This window comes from Eptatretus burgeri, chromosome 9 (assembly GCF_056783735.1).
Source record: "Eptatretus burgeri isolate ZD-2024b chromosome 9, Ebu_testis_v1, whole genome shotgun sequence".
Lineage (NCBI taxonomy): Eukaryota > Metazoa > Chordata > Myxini > Myxiniformes > Myxinidae > Eptatretus > Eptatretus burgeri.
The window spans coordinates 274,324-288,928 of record NC_140969.1 but is presented as its reverse complement, the minus strand read 5'-3'; the positions used below and the strand labels follow the sequence as shown (position 1 = coordinate 288,928).

Genomic DNA, 14,605 nt, shown 5'->3' with positions numbered 1-14,605 from the left:
AAATAACTAAGCTTAGGGACTGCTGTCTGTTTGTGTGCAAATGGTTTCCAGATTCGTAACAATATGTTGTGTGAAAATATTATAGAAATCATATCTGAAACTCGTCAAGCACAAAACTTGCACATTTTTTCAAAATATGGAAAAAAACACCCGAAATTGTGACAATTTTCTTATAAACATCATCCAATCACAGTGCTTTTGACATGCAGCACCACGCTCATCAACCAATCACGCGCTTCGTTTCAGGCAAGCTGTCAACTCACGAGCTCTCATGGTGGCATACATGTCGTCTGATGCTTTATTAGTGTTGCCGAAGATTCTGAAAGCAGTTCTTCAGGGTTCTGTTTTATGCGTGTCATCAACACCCACAGCCAAGTAATTCCATTAAGTGAGAAAAGCATTAAGAAATTTCAGGAATGTGCTGCGAAGTGGATTGATGTGGAAGAAAGCCCCGAAAGTAAGTTCGCTGGCAAGGCGCTACAAATACACCACAGGCAGCACAGGCTCGGTGTGGGGATTTCAGCTGCTGTAGCCGCCGATGCCACGCCCGGTGATGATCATGATGATGATGATGATGATGATGAATCTGATGGATCTGGAAGGTAGAATCTCCTTTTTACTGTTAACTAATTTTTGACAGAATGGTCAAAATCAATACCCAGTGATTTACTATACTATAGAATCTAACTGTCATGAATCCGACTGGATGTTCTGCTCTAAATTCTCCTATCACTTAGTATCAGTATCATCCTTCGAAGTTCAATCATAAACTGACCATGACATGTGTCAATGATCCTAACTGAAATCTAGACGAGTATGGAGTATGGACCAACTTGAAATTCTAAACATGAATTACAACACTACCATTGTTCCTATCTGCAGTTGCTATGTATTCTATTAAATCAACAATGTGGTGGCAAACCTGCTCTAGCAGTGCGGCTACACTGGGTTTGTTTGCGGTCGCAGTGGAATGCCAACCTAAAAATGTTAATGCACAGTGGCTATACACCGATAATTATTATTGAACTTCTGCTGCGCACAACAAACATGAGCAAAGTTACAACTTCTACGCCAGTGGCATGGCAGTCCATGGCTCCACCAAGATAGTGTCTACAGTTTTTTTAATGACATTTTTAGTTGTCCTTTAGAATATTTTTCTATTGGTGTAAATTTAAGGGAAAAAACTAATCTCAGTATGAATCACCTTACCACTGTCGTCTGTATGAAATGAATAATTTGATAAGATTCATACCATCAATTATTGTCATTAATTTACGTGAGGATTCATGCATGTCCCCTCTTGATTTTCAATTCACAAACAAACATGGATGAGCTTGGCATGTGCAAATTACATGCACATTGCAAAGAAAAATGTTCACTAAATTTGACTTTCCAGAAATGTTTGTGACCTGTTCTGCCTTCGTGAACCAAGAATAGTGGCTGCCTTCATATATTGACCTGGGGTTTTTTTGTCCATCGATAAAAAGGAACATTTATAGGTGCAAGCAACATATAAAACTATGCAAAACACTTTGAGACATGTTTGTAGAATACATATATTTTTTATTGATGGCAAAAAGGTTAGTTTTCAAGAAACTTTGATCATCAGTACATGTACATATAATAAGTAAATGTAAACATTTCTTGTAATCCGCCTTGGTGCTGAAGAAATAATGTGAAGAATTCCAACTCTCCAATTGTAAGCAATCAGCGCACAATGCACTCACCTGTGGAAACTGAAATTGAAATGATCTTGCTACTGCTTAAAATGAATAATGGAGATATTGTACACATATTAATGAAAAAAATTTCAGGTAGATACCAGAGGTGGGTCACAAAAGTCAAAAACTAGACACATTTTGGATGCTTGGCCCATTGTATTGGTGAAAGGAAAGAGTCATCTGCAAAAAGGAAGAAAGGGTTTCCTAGATTATTGGAGAGATCATGAACATGACGAACAGGATTGGGCCCAAGACACTGCCTTTAGGCTTTCCAGCATCCACTGGGAAAGAAGAGAAAACGGTTCCATTTATAGCCATGCATTGACTGTGCGAGTGGAGATCATCGAGTCTTTTGTGAATATGTTAAACAGTGTACCAGGTTAATCAGAACTTGTACTTACTTAATGTGAACATCTAATTTGCTTCACATTTAAATGTTACACAAAACAGGAGACAAGTTTGTGGGTTTTTTTTGTTTTTTTTCCATACAAGAGCTCGGCCCAGGGAAGTGCAAGGTGATTAAGGGTATGAACTGATAGCATGCAGTGGAGAAACATTTGGACACAAATGAGGGAATGAATGAATAGGAAAATAAAGAAAGAGTTAGGGAAGGAAACGCAGCACCCTGCATGTACGATGGTTCAGTTGGGAAGGTTTAATGGGGACCGTAATAATGAATGTGGGGAAGGATGACACGAGACAGTGAAGTTCATCCCGATTCATTCCTCTTGCGTCATGCAAGATTTAAGTTGACATTTTTATGTTTTAGATGTGTCTCTCAGACCGAACTATTTTCTCTTTTGACGTGAATCACTTGGCTTTTCATTTTGTCTCTCATCTTAAAAGAAAAAATACAGAATTGGTCAATTTTAACGATAATACAGTTATCTTCTCATTTTTTTAATGTCATGTACTTCTTTTCAAATCCCCTAACACATAACTGTCTTCCGTGTTGTGCAGAGCTACCGGGCAAACATGGCTACCTATCGTGATAATTTTCATTGGCAATGTTGGAGCTTTGAAGACACAACTGAACTGCTCTCGCCGTTTTCCTGATAGCTTTTGTGTGGCTTATACTAGCTTCACAAATGCACCTGCAAAAGTTCAGCTGCTACGACAACTTTGTGACCAGCAACCTGTTTGGTGCACCCAAGCATAGCTCCAATGGTCACGCCTTTGAGCACCTGCTTGCTCTGTTGTTGCATGGTGGATGGCAAGCCTCACAAATCCTCAAAGAAAGGGAAGAATTTTCAGATATTGTACAAGAACGCAATGGAGGTTTCTCTCCTGCTAAAAATTGATGTGACGCAGTGGCCACTAAAGCAAATGATAATTTCCATGAAAGTGCAAATTGAGAAAAGCTGCAAACTGGTGATGCTGAAGGGTCATGCAGGATTGGAGGCAGCTTGTTCCAGCTTCCCACACAGCTCACACTGGTAGGTTTTAGCAAAGGGTGTGTTGTCCTCAACCAGCTTGTGTATGAGTTCAGCACAGCACAGCAACAACCTGAATTAGCAGCTCATGTACTGCATTACAGATTTATTTTGGCTTCCTGGTGGCTCGAACACATGGGTGACAGCAGAGGAGCCTTTAAAAGAATTGGTAGCTTGTGGAGCAACCATACATGTCCACGTCTCACCCTACTAAGTCCAGGATCTCCGTCGAGCTTGGATTGGACGAGAACAACGCAGTTTGTTAGGACCTTGCATTTGCTTGGTGGCTTGGTGCAGGAGAAAGTGCATTTTGAGGATGATTAGCTGTCGTTAGAAAAACACTTTCGCATACTTGAAGAATTCTAAGATGTTGAGGAACAGGCATTGCATTTTCTTAGTCACATTGTATTTGTCCTCCAGGTTATGGTCATCCGCTGACATGGTAGTCAGAGAAAGAAAGGCCATATTGGATCTTGAAAGATGCATCAAAATTGCTGCACATGTGACAATTGACAAGACCGACTTTCATATGTGAGCAATGGGTCATGCCCCCACATTTCATCAGCAAGTTGCAATGCTTGATCTTGGATGATGTTGGAAATTTTTTTTTGAAACTGGTCTTATTGCTGAAGGTCATCCTGATTGTTATTTGTTTACATTGCACCTTAAAATTTGTTTTGTTTGTCATTTGCCTCTTTTCAAATCCCATACCATAGTCTTCTTCCTCTTTCGGCTTGCTCCCGTTAGGGGTCGCCACAGCGGACCAACCGTCTCCATTTCGCTCTATCCTCCACATCTTCCATTGACACTCCAATCAAATCCCATACCATAGTCTATGTACTATAAACTAAAGTATATTGTTAAATCGGGGACCAGTAAGAGACATAAATTTGTACCTGTTAACAGATGCAAATATTGTGAATGAATGCCTATTTTTTCATAATATTTAAAAAATAAAAAAATAAAAACGAGGTACGAGGTACGAGGTACGAGGTACGAGGTACGAGGTACGAGGTACGAGGTACGAGGTACGAGGTACGAGGTTCCCCAGACAAAATATTTAATGTGAAAATAATTTCTGGCCAGCAATAAGACTCAATGCCTTATCCAACACTGGTCACCCCTCCACCACAATATATCAGCATGCTGGCACTCATTTTGCTGACCTTCAAAAAATGCTCAGCCAAGTCAACCCCATGTGGTATTAATTCAATAGCTGGGTGGGATTTGAACTCAGGACTCAAATATTCAAAGCCTGCCACCCTAACCATTACACCAACACCAGGCATATATGTGGTGAATGGTTAATATATATTTAACTTATACATACGATGATGCAAGTCGACACCTGCCACCATCATGATCGCAGTTCGAAATTACATTCTGGATTAATTGCGACCAAAACGGCACGTGTTTTCCCAAAGATTTTATTCTTTTTCCTGATTACTTCACTGAATTACGACTTAATTTATGCACACATGCAGCATGAGGCAGCTCGTGCATATAAATTAAATTATAAATGCGTGTTTGTCTATCTATAATTCCAGCAATCTGTGTGTGTGTGTCTGTCTGTGACCGCTGTTTCTCGACAACCACTGGTCCGATCTAATTGAAACTTGCCAGGTTTTTTGCTGGGGACCTGAGTTTGTGCCCTTTTCAAGGTTTAATATTAATCGGACAAGTGGCTCCCAAGTTATGGCCATTTATTTACCAAACCAATGACAGGACACGATGCAATAACATCACGATTGACGTCACAATTCTTCTTCTTTTTTTGCACGTACGGCCATGCACGTGTGGCCACGCATGTACGGGCATGCGAAAGCGAAGGAACGGGCTGTGTGGTTGTTGTTTCTGGCACGCAGTTTGAAAGTTTTTTTTTAATTTAATGTTATTTTTTGCACGTACGGCCACCCACGTATAATGAAACAGCACAAGCATGCAGTGCCTGCATCAGACGTCGACAGCTGATGCTCGAGCCTGGACGTCGGCTCCATTGCTGGAGCTGAGCTTGACCAATGAGTTCGCATGGAGAAAGGACAGACCAATGGGGTTCAAACTACATGCGACAAGCATCTTAGGCCCAAAATAGCGCTCAACAGTGTAGCTGGATGCTGGTCAGTCCCTTATCCCCACCTCTCCCAATGCCAATACAAGCTGGGAGAATTCAAGGACTCAGGCTTACACATGTCTGGGGAAAGTGAAGTCAAGGACAAATCCACGAGGCTGAAACTACGGAAATGAACGGGTTGGTGCCGCGGTGCAACGGAGAGCTGAAGGGCCGTGGAGTTTCCCTGGATGCGCCAGGGAATTTACAAAATTCAAAATGATTTACAAAATCTATCTCTGGCTTTCCCTTCCTCAAAGTCGTTCATTTTAAAAACACAAGAGTACTCAACGCTCTGCCCTCATTCCTTTTTAGGACAGGGTTATTGAGTCTCATATCAAAATTTCCTCAAACACGTTGCAAGCATTTGCCTGCTCCTCTCTCTTCACTCCGCCCATCATCTATTCTCTTCTCTCACCCCCCCCTTTTTTCATGCTGGGACCAAGGTAAGCCCACCGACTTGCGTAAGGATGAGTGATGGGCCAACAAAACACCCTGTCTTCATCTCTTCTGCTGTCTTGCCCTGTCTATCACTCTTACGTGTCTACTTTTCCCAGGAACGATTGAAGCGCGTGCTGTGTGTAGAATCGTGATAAGTTGACTGACTAAGAGGACTGATGTGCTGAGGGGTAGGATCTCGTGTGACACTGCCTTATTGTGGATACGTGCTTTTGCGAAACCTCTATGAACCATTTTCCAAACAGCCCGATCATCTCTTTCCATTGGTTTGATCATAGTGTGCAAAGAGTGCCCTGCTGTTTCGTTTATGGTTAGTCAGTAAACAACATCCCACTTATGGTATCGCTCGACAGTTTTGATTGACAGCAGTAGGGCGTTGAGAACACGGTACCCAATCTGGGAGGTTTAATTCACTGGAAGTGTAAAGTGGAGTTCCACGATGGACCGTGCCTGAACTAAACGTCTTAGACTGTATCCATGGTTGCCTAGCAACCTGTCATACCACGGAGTTATCGGCGGCTTGTCGGCTTCAGGGTCATCAACGGGAAGTGGGTTCGCGAAACCCCTTGTGACCCCTGAACCCGTAAACAATACGATAATACATTACATCATGCACATGTCCACCACCCAGCATGTACACATGCACACACATACACACACAACCTGTTTGGTTAAGTTCAACATTTCCTCGGACCAGTCCTTGTGCTTCCAAAATTTCCATACCTGTTGTGTGGTGCCAAGTCTTGCAGACAGCGTGAAAAGTGATACTTCTCAAACTGAATACGTGTAAACAACACTGCTCGATCAGATTTTCCTCCATTAGTGTCCCATTGGATTCCACATCGACCCAACAACATGCATACACTGCATGAAAAAAGGTGCCACTGCTCTGTTATTAATGTAAATTCAGCCCAAAATAAGTTATTGTTCATACAGCAGAAATGTTAGGGAAACACATTTATTCAACTCATCGTTTAAGAGATCAAAAATTTGATTTAATGTGGGGGGAGGGGGAAGAAGACATGGCCCTCTGGAATCAACTCAAAGTACAGTACAGCACAATCAAAACACGGACTGCCAATATACAAAGCAATAATTTATAATTTCCACATGAAATCATCACAACCACCTAACAATACCATATCACATTTGCTTGAAAGTGGTCAGTTTTCTTCCATTCGAAGAAAAGGTTCCACAGTCCAAATTGTCACTTCCCTACCAATATCATTCACAAGTGCTTGGGATATTGTTGTCACATGTACACAGTGACCAGTCTTTGCCATAAAGGCCTGTAGTTCTTTCAAAGTTGCCATTGGCTTCTTGGTGGCCTCTCTGATCAGTCTCCTCCTTGCTTGGTCATCCAGTTTGGAGGGAAGGCCTGATCAAGGCAGGGGCTTGGTGGTACCATACGCCATCCATTTCTTAACAATTGCCTTGACTGTGCTCAAGGCCTTTGAAATATTTTACAACCTATCCTCTGATCTGTGCTTTTCCACAACTTTATCCCAGTGGTCTTGTGAAAGCTTCTTGGTTGTCATGGTTTCGCATTCTTTGGGCAAATATATATATATATATATATATATATATATATATATATATATATATATATATATATATATATATATATATATATATATATATATATATATATATATATATATATATATATATATATATTGTTGTGGTTACCAAATTCGCAAACCACCATTCAGGTCCCTTAGGTGAGGTATCTCGGTAAGTACATGTGTAGTTAGGTCCAAACCCGTTGTCTAGTGGGAATACATGTCATTTATGCGAGCTGCGACTCTTCAGGATAGCCGCTTTTCTTTTACTATCTTTATTTTGGACCAACCGCCATGATTACCACCACAACCACAACATCAACCACCAACCACAACGCCGCTTCACCACAACCGCCACGACCTTCCCGTCACACCTCGCAACCGTAGCATCGCCACCGTTCTTGCCCCGCTGTGGGTACCGGTGTTGGACTCGTGCAGGGCGCACGTTGAACAGCGTGTACAAAATCACGGATTTTGTGCTTCAAAAACGGATCAAAAACGACACACGCCCACTTTTTGCCGTCCAATCGGTGAGCGAGGGGCGATTTGGCCACGCCTCCAGAACGATCGATATATGCAAATTTGTGGATCAAAAAGCCTTCACGCCCACTTTTTCTCGGGCCAATGGGGAGCGAGGTGAAAGGTCGAAGGGAGGGGGTCAAAGGCGAAGCTACGGGGGGATAAAAGGACGGTGTTCGTCAGTCAGAGCAGTGTGGAAGTCTGGAGCCCGAAGCCTGCAGTAGCTGGAGAAGCTGAAGAGAGTCGAACGAGGAGAGCCCAAAGAAGAGTCCAGGGTGGAGAGTCCAGAGGCGGAGAGGCGGCAGCGGCGAAGGCAGACGAGGGGGTGCTCGCGACGGTGCCGGGAGCAGCACGCCCGAGGAAGGCCGGCAGCGCGACCTGGCCGAGGTGGAGACGCACACCAGGGATAATAAAGATCCTCTATACCCCGAGCATCAGCAACCCCCTCCTGTTTCCCCCCGCGCTGAGATAGTGCGACCAAGGGGGCCCCTTTTCCCACCCCCTGCCTGACACTGTCCGCGAGGCCCGCGGAGTGAGGCGCCATCGCCGCTCCGCGTCTCATCACCAGACGGGTAGGCGCGACCCGGTCTCGGCCTCAGGCCCGCCTCATCCTTGAGGGTATTTCTTTTCCTTGGTTTTGGGTATGTGTTGTCGGCGCCGTCTGTGAAGTAGAATTGTATAAGTGTTGCCGTGTGCTCGGTAGTCGGTATTAGCTCTGCACTGTGTTTTCACTTTTATATTTGCTTTTTGTGTAAATGGAATTGTGTTTTCTTTTTTTTGTGTGCTTTTGGTGGAATTGTATTTGTGTGCTTCCCGTGTGCCGCGAATAAATGTGCTTTATTGTTGAACTGTTCTCCCGCTTCGCTTCGTCTTTTTCCCCCATTGAACCCTCATCTTGCTTCACGTAAAGGGTTGGTAGTGGGCTGAATACGCCCGATAATTAATCGAACCGTCGAGGTCGACGATAACACCGCTCGGTTATTCTGATAGTACGGAACGGGTCGCTTAAGTGGCCCGTGTCCGAAGTCGACCTGCGGCGAGGTGCGATCGCCCGGTCTACCCTCCGCGTGGGTACTTAGGTAGGTCGAATTTGGCGAGCAACCCTATCCCACGCGGGGGCTGATTGGCTCGATCGCGGTGAGACCGAAAGGTCCACCCGTGACTGGTTCCCGGCGTTAGTCCGAGAGGGTCACGACTGGATTGTCCGTCCGGTGGGCGACGTGCCGCGATTCGAGTTACGTGGCCGTTCGCACGCCGGCGGGCGCGAAGACCGCAACACTGGTGTCAGGTCGTGCGATATAAACTCATCGCCCTCCTCGCAGCACTGGTATCGGAGAACAGGAAAACGGGCTGTCCTGTCTCCGGCTAAATTCACGGGAATCGGTCCAGGGGTGAGAGAAGCGACCCCCGATTCCCTCCAAATTACGAGCGAGCAAATTAACCCTTCACGAGAAGCAAGATGGCGTCTCAAGGCGAGCGGGAGCCGGGGGTATTAGAAATGGATGTAGAATGTGTAGAATCCATGGTCCAGGATGGAATCCCCGAGCAGGAAATGTTGATTGTGCAGGAACACGGACTCGCCCAACTGAACCCAGGGCCCGAGGTGGGTGCGGCAGCGGCCGCGGTGTATGACACCTCCCCCCCCCCTCTCCACCAAGACCCTTCCCCAACCCCTGCCGAAACGGCTCACTTGAGTGCATCCGACATGGCCCAGCTATTCACCATGCTGGCACAAATGAATGCGGCAATGACAAATGAAATGAAAAACGAAATGAAAGGCATGAACAAACAAATAAACGAAAAGATGGATACATTCACAAACGAAATAAAACGCATGAAAACTAAAATGGAAACAAACATGAAGGAAGAAACGAAAAAGCTCCGGGGGGAGACGCAGAACATGGGCCGAAGCCTGCAGGCGGGCATGAAGGCCGTGACAAAGGAAATAATAATGGTGGAGACAAGGGAGGTAAAGGGTGAAGAGTTGGCAGTGACGGTAGCCGGGAAGGGAACGATAGAGGAGAGACTGCACGGTGAGGACGGGGTAAGTGACGCACACACGGAGGTAGTGGAGGACAATGGGGTTGAGCTCGCGGAGCGTGTTGGGACCCGGTGCGAGCACCTGGATGGCCTCCTCCAGGAACGAGGAGAGGGAGTATGCCCCCTTGAGGCGAGTCACGACCAGGTGAGGGAGGTATGTGAGGGAGATGTCGGTTGGCATGCGGGAGCACGCAGCCGCGTCTCCCGGTGTGAGTTTAATGGTGTGGACTGTGTGCGTCGTAACACGCAGGTATGCGTGTGTGGAATGGCGACGACGGCGACATGTAAAGAAAGAAAGCCGAGTAGCGGCTGTAGCTATTTCGGAGACCGTGCCGGGTTCACCCAGCAGTGAGCACGCGGTTCGTGCTCTGCAACGCACGAGACCACCACGTGCTCGCTTGCGAGAGTGAAGTCCCGGTCCAGAAACGCACGCGGTGGATTTGCCGATCCCGCGGACGGACAAAGTTTAGGCAGGTAAACGGATTTGGACCGGACGGGTTCTCCACGCGATCGTGTGTGTTAAGCTCCAACGGGCAAAGCACATGTGTTCGCGTGGGGAACCCCTCGAGACGTGGGGCTTGTGTTTTTTTTTGCGCACGGTGACGTCATGGCTGCACGTGTGGTCGGAATCCGGCAGGAGGGGTATCTCTGCCGGATGGCACCGTCCAAGGAGGGACGAGGAACACGTGCAGCTGCATGACGTCACGGACAGGTGCAAAGTGCGCGAGCTCTGAGTTGCCGCGCAGGTGCTGCGCATGAAAAAAAAAAAAAAAAAAGAAACAGCAAGCCTCACTTTCGGGTGCACAGGATTCCTGGGCAAGGGGTGAAAGACCCCCTTGAGCCCTGGGCACAGGATGGAAACTAGTTAGGGGGAAGGGTTAGCTTAGTTAGACCGACTTCATGGGGCAGGGGTAAGTCCTCATGGAGTCCGTGGAATGGATTAGTTAGAGGGATTGTAGCCAGATTTAGGTTGGGAAATAAAATGGGATTATTTTGGAGACAGTGACAGACTTGTGGACGTGCAGCGGGGACGTAGTTTAGCTACGTAGTGTTAAAAGGAACGTGCTGTAGTTTAAGGGACGACGTGGGAGCACGAGTTCGTTAGGGGATGTAGTTAGAAGGATGGCAGAGTTCAGCGGTGTGTGTGTTGAAGAGTTGTTGGTGAGTTGTGAGGTGAGTACATGGTGAGTGAGTGAGGCCAGCGGGTCTGTGTGTGTGGAGTGAATGGGGAATGCATGGTGCGATGAGTGATTGGGGGGAGGAGTGACTCCCGCCCAAGGGACCCCGGGGTCAGTGTAGAGTGAGTTAGCTGGGTGAGTCAAATTGAAAAATGGAGGTCGTTTTGTTGTTGGTGGGAAAGTAGGCTCGAGACCCATTTGGAGGGGTGCAGGAGCCCTGTTGACGGGCTTGGGAGCGTGGCTGCGAAAGGTGAGTATCGCTGAGTGGGTACCCCGGGCACCAGGCGAGTCGGCCGTGGTAGGCCAAGGGCCCATGGGGGGCCGGGATAGCGTAGTGGGCACGGGTGCGCCTGCTTGGTGCGGGGGCCCGGGGCGCCATTAGCCATGTGGGCAGTGTTGTGGGCATGGGTGACCCTCGGAAAGGGGCCTGGGAAGCCAGCCTGCCACGTGTGCGTTTCAGGGGAGGTGCCATGGGGGGGCACTCCCCGGTGTTAGGGAGCTGGTAGGCTCGGAGGCAGTGTAGTGCCCGGGGGTGCCATAGCGGGAGAATCGGCAGAGGGTCGTGCCTGCCAAAGGGAGCCACGTGTCCCAGCCAGGAGACCGTGTGAGGGCACGGAGAGAAAATTGGGGGGCGAGGCCCGAAATTGTGAGGACACCAACACAGGCGACGGGAATCTGGGTTGTTAGAACCAATAGTTTAAGCGAGAGGCGCTTGTTGAAAGCCCCGGGGTAGTTTAACAGTTAAATTGTTAGGGTAGATTAGGAGATGTACCCCTCCGCACCATCCATCCCCTCGCTCTCGTTGTGGGCCGCTGGACCCACTTTGGGTTAGATCGCCGAACTCTGGGGAGGCCATTCTGAGGCTTGAGTTGGGCCTCGGCACAGGACGCTAGCTCTCCCTTGTTCCCCTCCGGGAAGGGAACGTAGGGGTTGGGAGTAGGCTAGGTGACAGGATAGGTTAGCCGAACAAGGACGATAAAGGGGGTTAGGGGACGATTTATAGTGGGGAAGTAAAAATAAAAACAACAAAAAAAAAGTTGGGGCTAAATTGGGGTTTGACAAATTAAGGGAGTGGGTATGAACAGTGACAGGCAAAGGCGATAGGTTGGGAGGGAGACAGGTAGGTAGGTCCGAGCCCGCCTTCCAAGTGGCCAGCACCACCGCACTCCCTCCACCAACCTCCACTGAAAGGCGGAGGCCGGCCAACTTCATCGGCAGCTGTTGTTTTGCTGCAAGGTCTGTGCCGGCTGGATCGTCTGCAGCTGCTGTGCTGCAAGGCCTGTGCCATCGGCTGGCCGTGTTTTGCGTCAAGGCCCGTGCCGGCCAGTTCATCTGCCGGCTGTGTTTGCCTGCAGCGGCCTTCTTCTGCGGGCTGTGTTTGCCTGCTCACCTTTGCCATGCCATGCCCACTGCCCAGGTTCACCAGCCCCGTTCAATTTTTGCTTTGCCCCCCCTGTTCATTTCCATGTGCGCCAGGATCAAGGCAACAGTTTGCAAGCTGCGAGAACTGCCCTGTTGGCAGCTACAACACGGGCCTGCAGTGGCGGCCCGTGCACCGTGTTTGTGTTCATCCATCCATTCGTTGTGCTCATTGCGTGTGCCACTTGAGCTGGCACGGAGACTGCGTTTGTGCAGCCCATGCACCGTTGTGGTTCACTGCATTCAGTTCAAACCGTTCATGCATCCATTCGTTGTGCTCATTGCGTGTGCCACTTGAGCTGGCACGGAGACTGCGTTGTGCAGCCCAAGCACCGTTGTGGTTCACTGAGTTCAGTTCAAAAGGGAAGGCCTTGGACTGCGTGTGAGCAGCCAGCCACGTTCCCTGTCACCTGCATTGTTTGAGCCAGAGACTGCATGCGGGCAGCCTGGCTCCCTGCTAACTGCTTTCTTTTGCAGAGTTCAATGATCCTGGGCCATGGTTTAGTGTAAAATTTGTAAGTTAAGGTTAAGATGTACTGTAAATATGAGTGCGCCCCCGGCATGTCTGTCTAGCGCCGGCAATTTTATTTAAGTCGTCCGTGTGAGTGAGTTTGTTTCGATAGTTACGCAGCCCTCAGGTTATTTATTTTGGGGACACGAATACCATGAATGTCGCACTCAGGGATCCGTAGGTAAAATGTACTAGGGGAAAACTACACATGATGGCACACGAAAATTTGACGACTCGGGACGAGTCTGTAAAAAGGGAAGGGGGTAGTGTTGTGGTTACCAAATTCGCAAACCACCATTCAGGTCCCTTAGGTGAGGTATCTCGGTAAGTACATGTGTAGTTAGGTCTAAACCCGTTGTCTAGTGGGAATACATGTCATTTATGCGAGCTGCGACTCTTCAGGATAGCCGTTTTTCTTTTACTATCTTTATTTTGGACCAACCGCCATGATTACCACCACAACCACAACATCAACCACCAACCACAACGCCGCTTCACCACAACCGCCACGACCTTCCCGTCACACCTCGCAACCGTAGCATCGCCACCGTTCTTGCCCCGCTGTGGGTACCGGTGTTGGACTCGTGCAGGGCGCACGTTGAACAGCGTGTACAAAATCACGGATTTTGTGCTTCAAAAACGGATCAAAAACGACACACGCCCACTTTTTGCCGTCCAATCGGTGAGCGAGGGGCGATTTGGCCCCGCCTCCAGAACGATCGATATATGCAAATTTGTGGATCAAAAAGCCTTCACGCCCACTTTTTCTCGGGCCAATGGGGAGCGAGGTGAAAGGTCGAAGGGAGACAGTCAAAGGCGAAGCTTCGGGGGATAAAAGGACGGTGTTCGTCAGTCAGAGCAGTGTGGAAGTCTGGAGCCCGAAGCCTGCAGTAGCTGGAGAAGCTGAAGAGAGTCGAACGAGGAGAGCCCAAAGAAGAGTCCAGGGTGGAGAGTCCAGAGGCGGAGAGGCGGCAGCGGCGAAGGCAGACGAGGGGGTGCTCGCGACGGTGCCGGGAGCTGCACGCCCGAGGAAGGCCGGCAGCGCGACCTGGCCGAGGTGGAGACGCACACCAGGGATAATAAAGATCCTCTATACCCCGAGCATCAGCAACCCCCTCCTGTTTCCCCCCGCGCTGAGATAGTGCGACCAAGGGGGCCCCTTTTCCCACCCCTGCCTGACACTGTCCGCGAGGCCCGCGGAGTGAGGCGCCATCGCCGCTCCGCGTCTCATCACCAGACGGGTAGGCGCGACCCGGTCTCGGCCTCAGGCCCGCCTCATCCTTGAGGGTATTTCTTTTCCTTGGTTTTGGGTATGTGTTGTCGGCGCCGTCTGTGAAGTAGAATTGTATAAGTGTTGCCGTGTGCTCGGTAGTCGGTATTAGCTCTGCACTGTGTTTTCACTTTTATATTTGCTTTTTGTGTAAATGGAATTGTGTTTTCTTTTTTTTGTGTGCTTTTGGTGGAATTGTATTTGTGTGCTTCCCGTGTGCCGCGAATAAATGTGCTTTATTGTTGAACTGTTCTCCCGCTTCGCTTCGTCTTTTTCTCCCATTGAATCCTCATCTTGCTTCACGTAAAGGGTTGGTACTGGGCTGAATACGCCCGATAATTAATCGAACCGTCGAGGTCGACGATAACACCGCTCGGTTATTCTGA

The 14,605-nt window shown here is 48.2% G+C and overlaps 2 protein-coding genes and 1 pseudogene across 2 annotated transcripts in view; 2 read left to right on the top strand and 1 right to left on the bottom strand.

The window, feature by feature from the left end:
* The window catches only part of LOC147019396 (bromodomain adjacent to zinc finger domain protein 1A-like), a 31,744-nt gene extending 27,903 nt beyond the window's left edge, over window positions 1–3,841 (top strand). Inside the window, exon 4 of the mRNA XM_085893820.1 lies at window positions 2,682–3,841. The gene's annotated coding sequence lies outside the window, so the exon portion shown is untranslated. The remainder of the gene's footprint in view (window positions 1–2,681) is intronic.
* The window catches only part of LOC147019394 (uncharacterized), a 21,526-nt gene continuing 7,923 nt past the window's right edge, over window positions 1,003–14,605 (bottom strand). The window contains exons 3-4 of the mRNA XM_085893821.1: window positions 6,444–6,584; window positions 1,003–1,901 (exon numbers count right to left, since the gene is read on the bottom strand). Coding sequence (XP_085749947.1) covers window positions 1,849–1,901; window positions 6,444–6,584 — 194 coding nt within the window. The 3' untranslated portion in view covers window positions 1,003–1,848. The remainder of the gene's footprint in view (window positions 1,902–6,443; window positions 6,585–14,605) is intronic.
* On the top strand, window positions 1,951–3,841 carry LOC147019395 (mitochondrial protein C2orf69 homolog pseudogene; annotated as a pseudogene).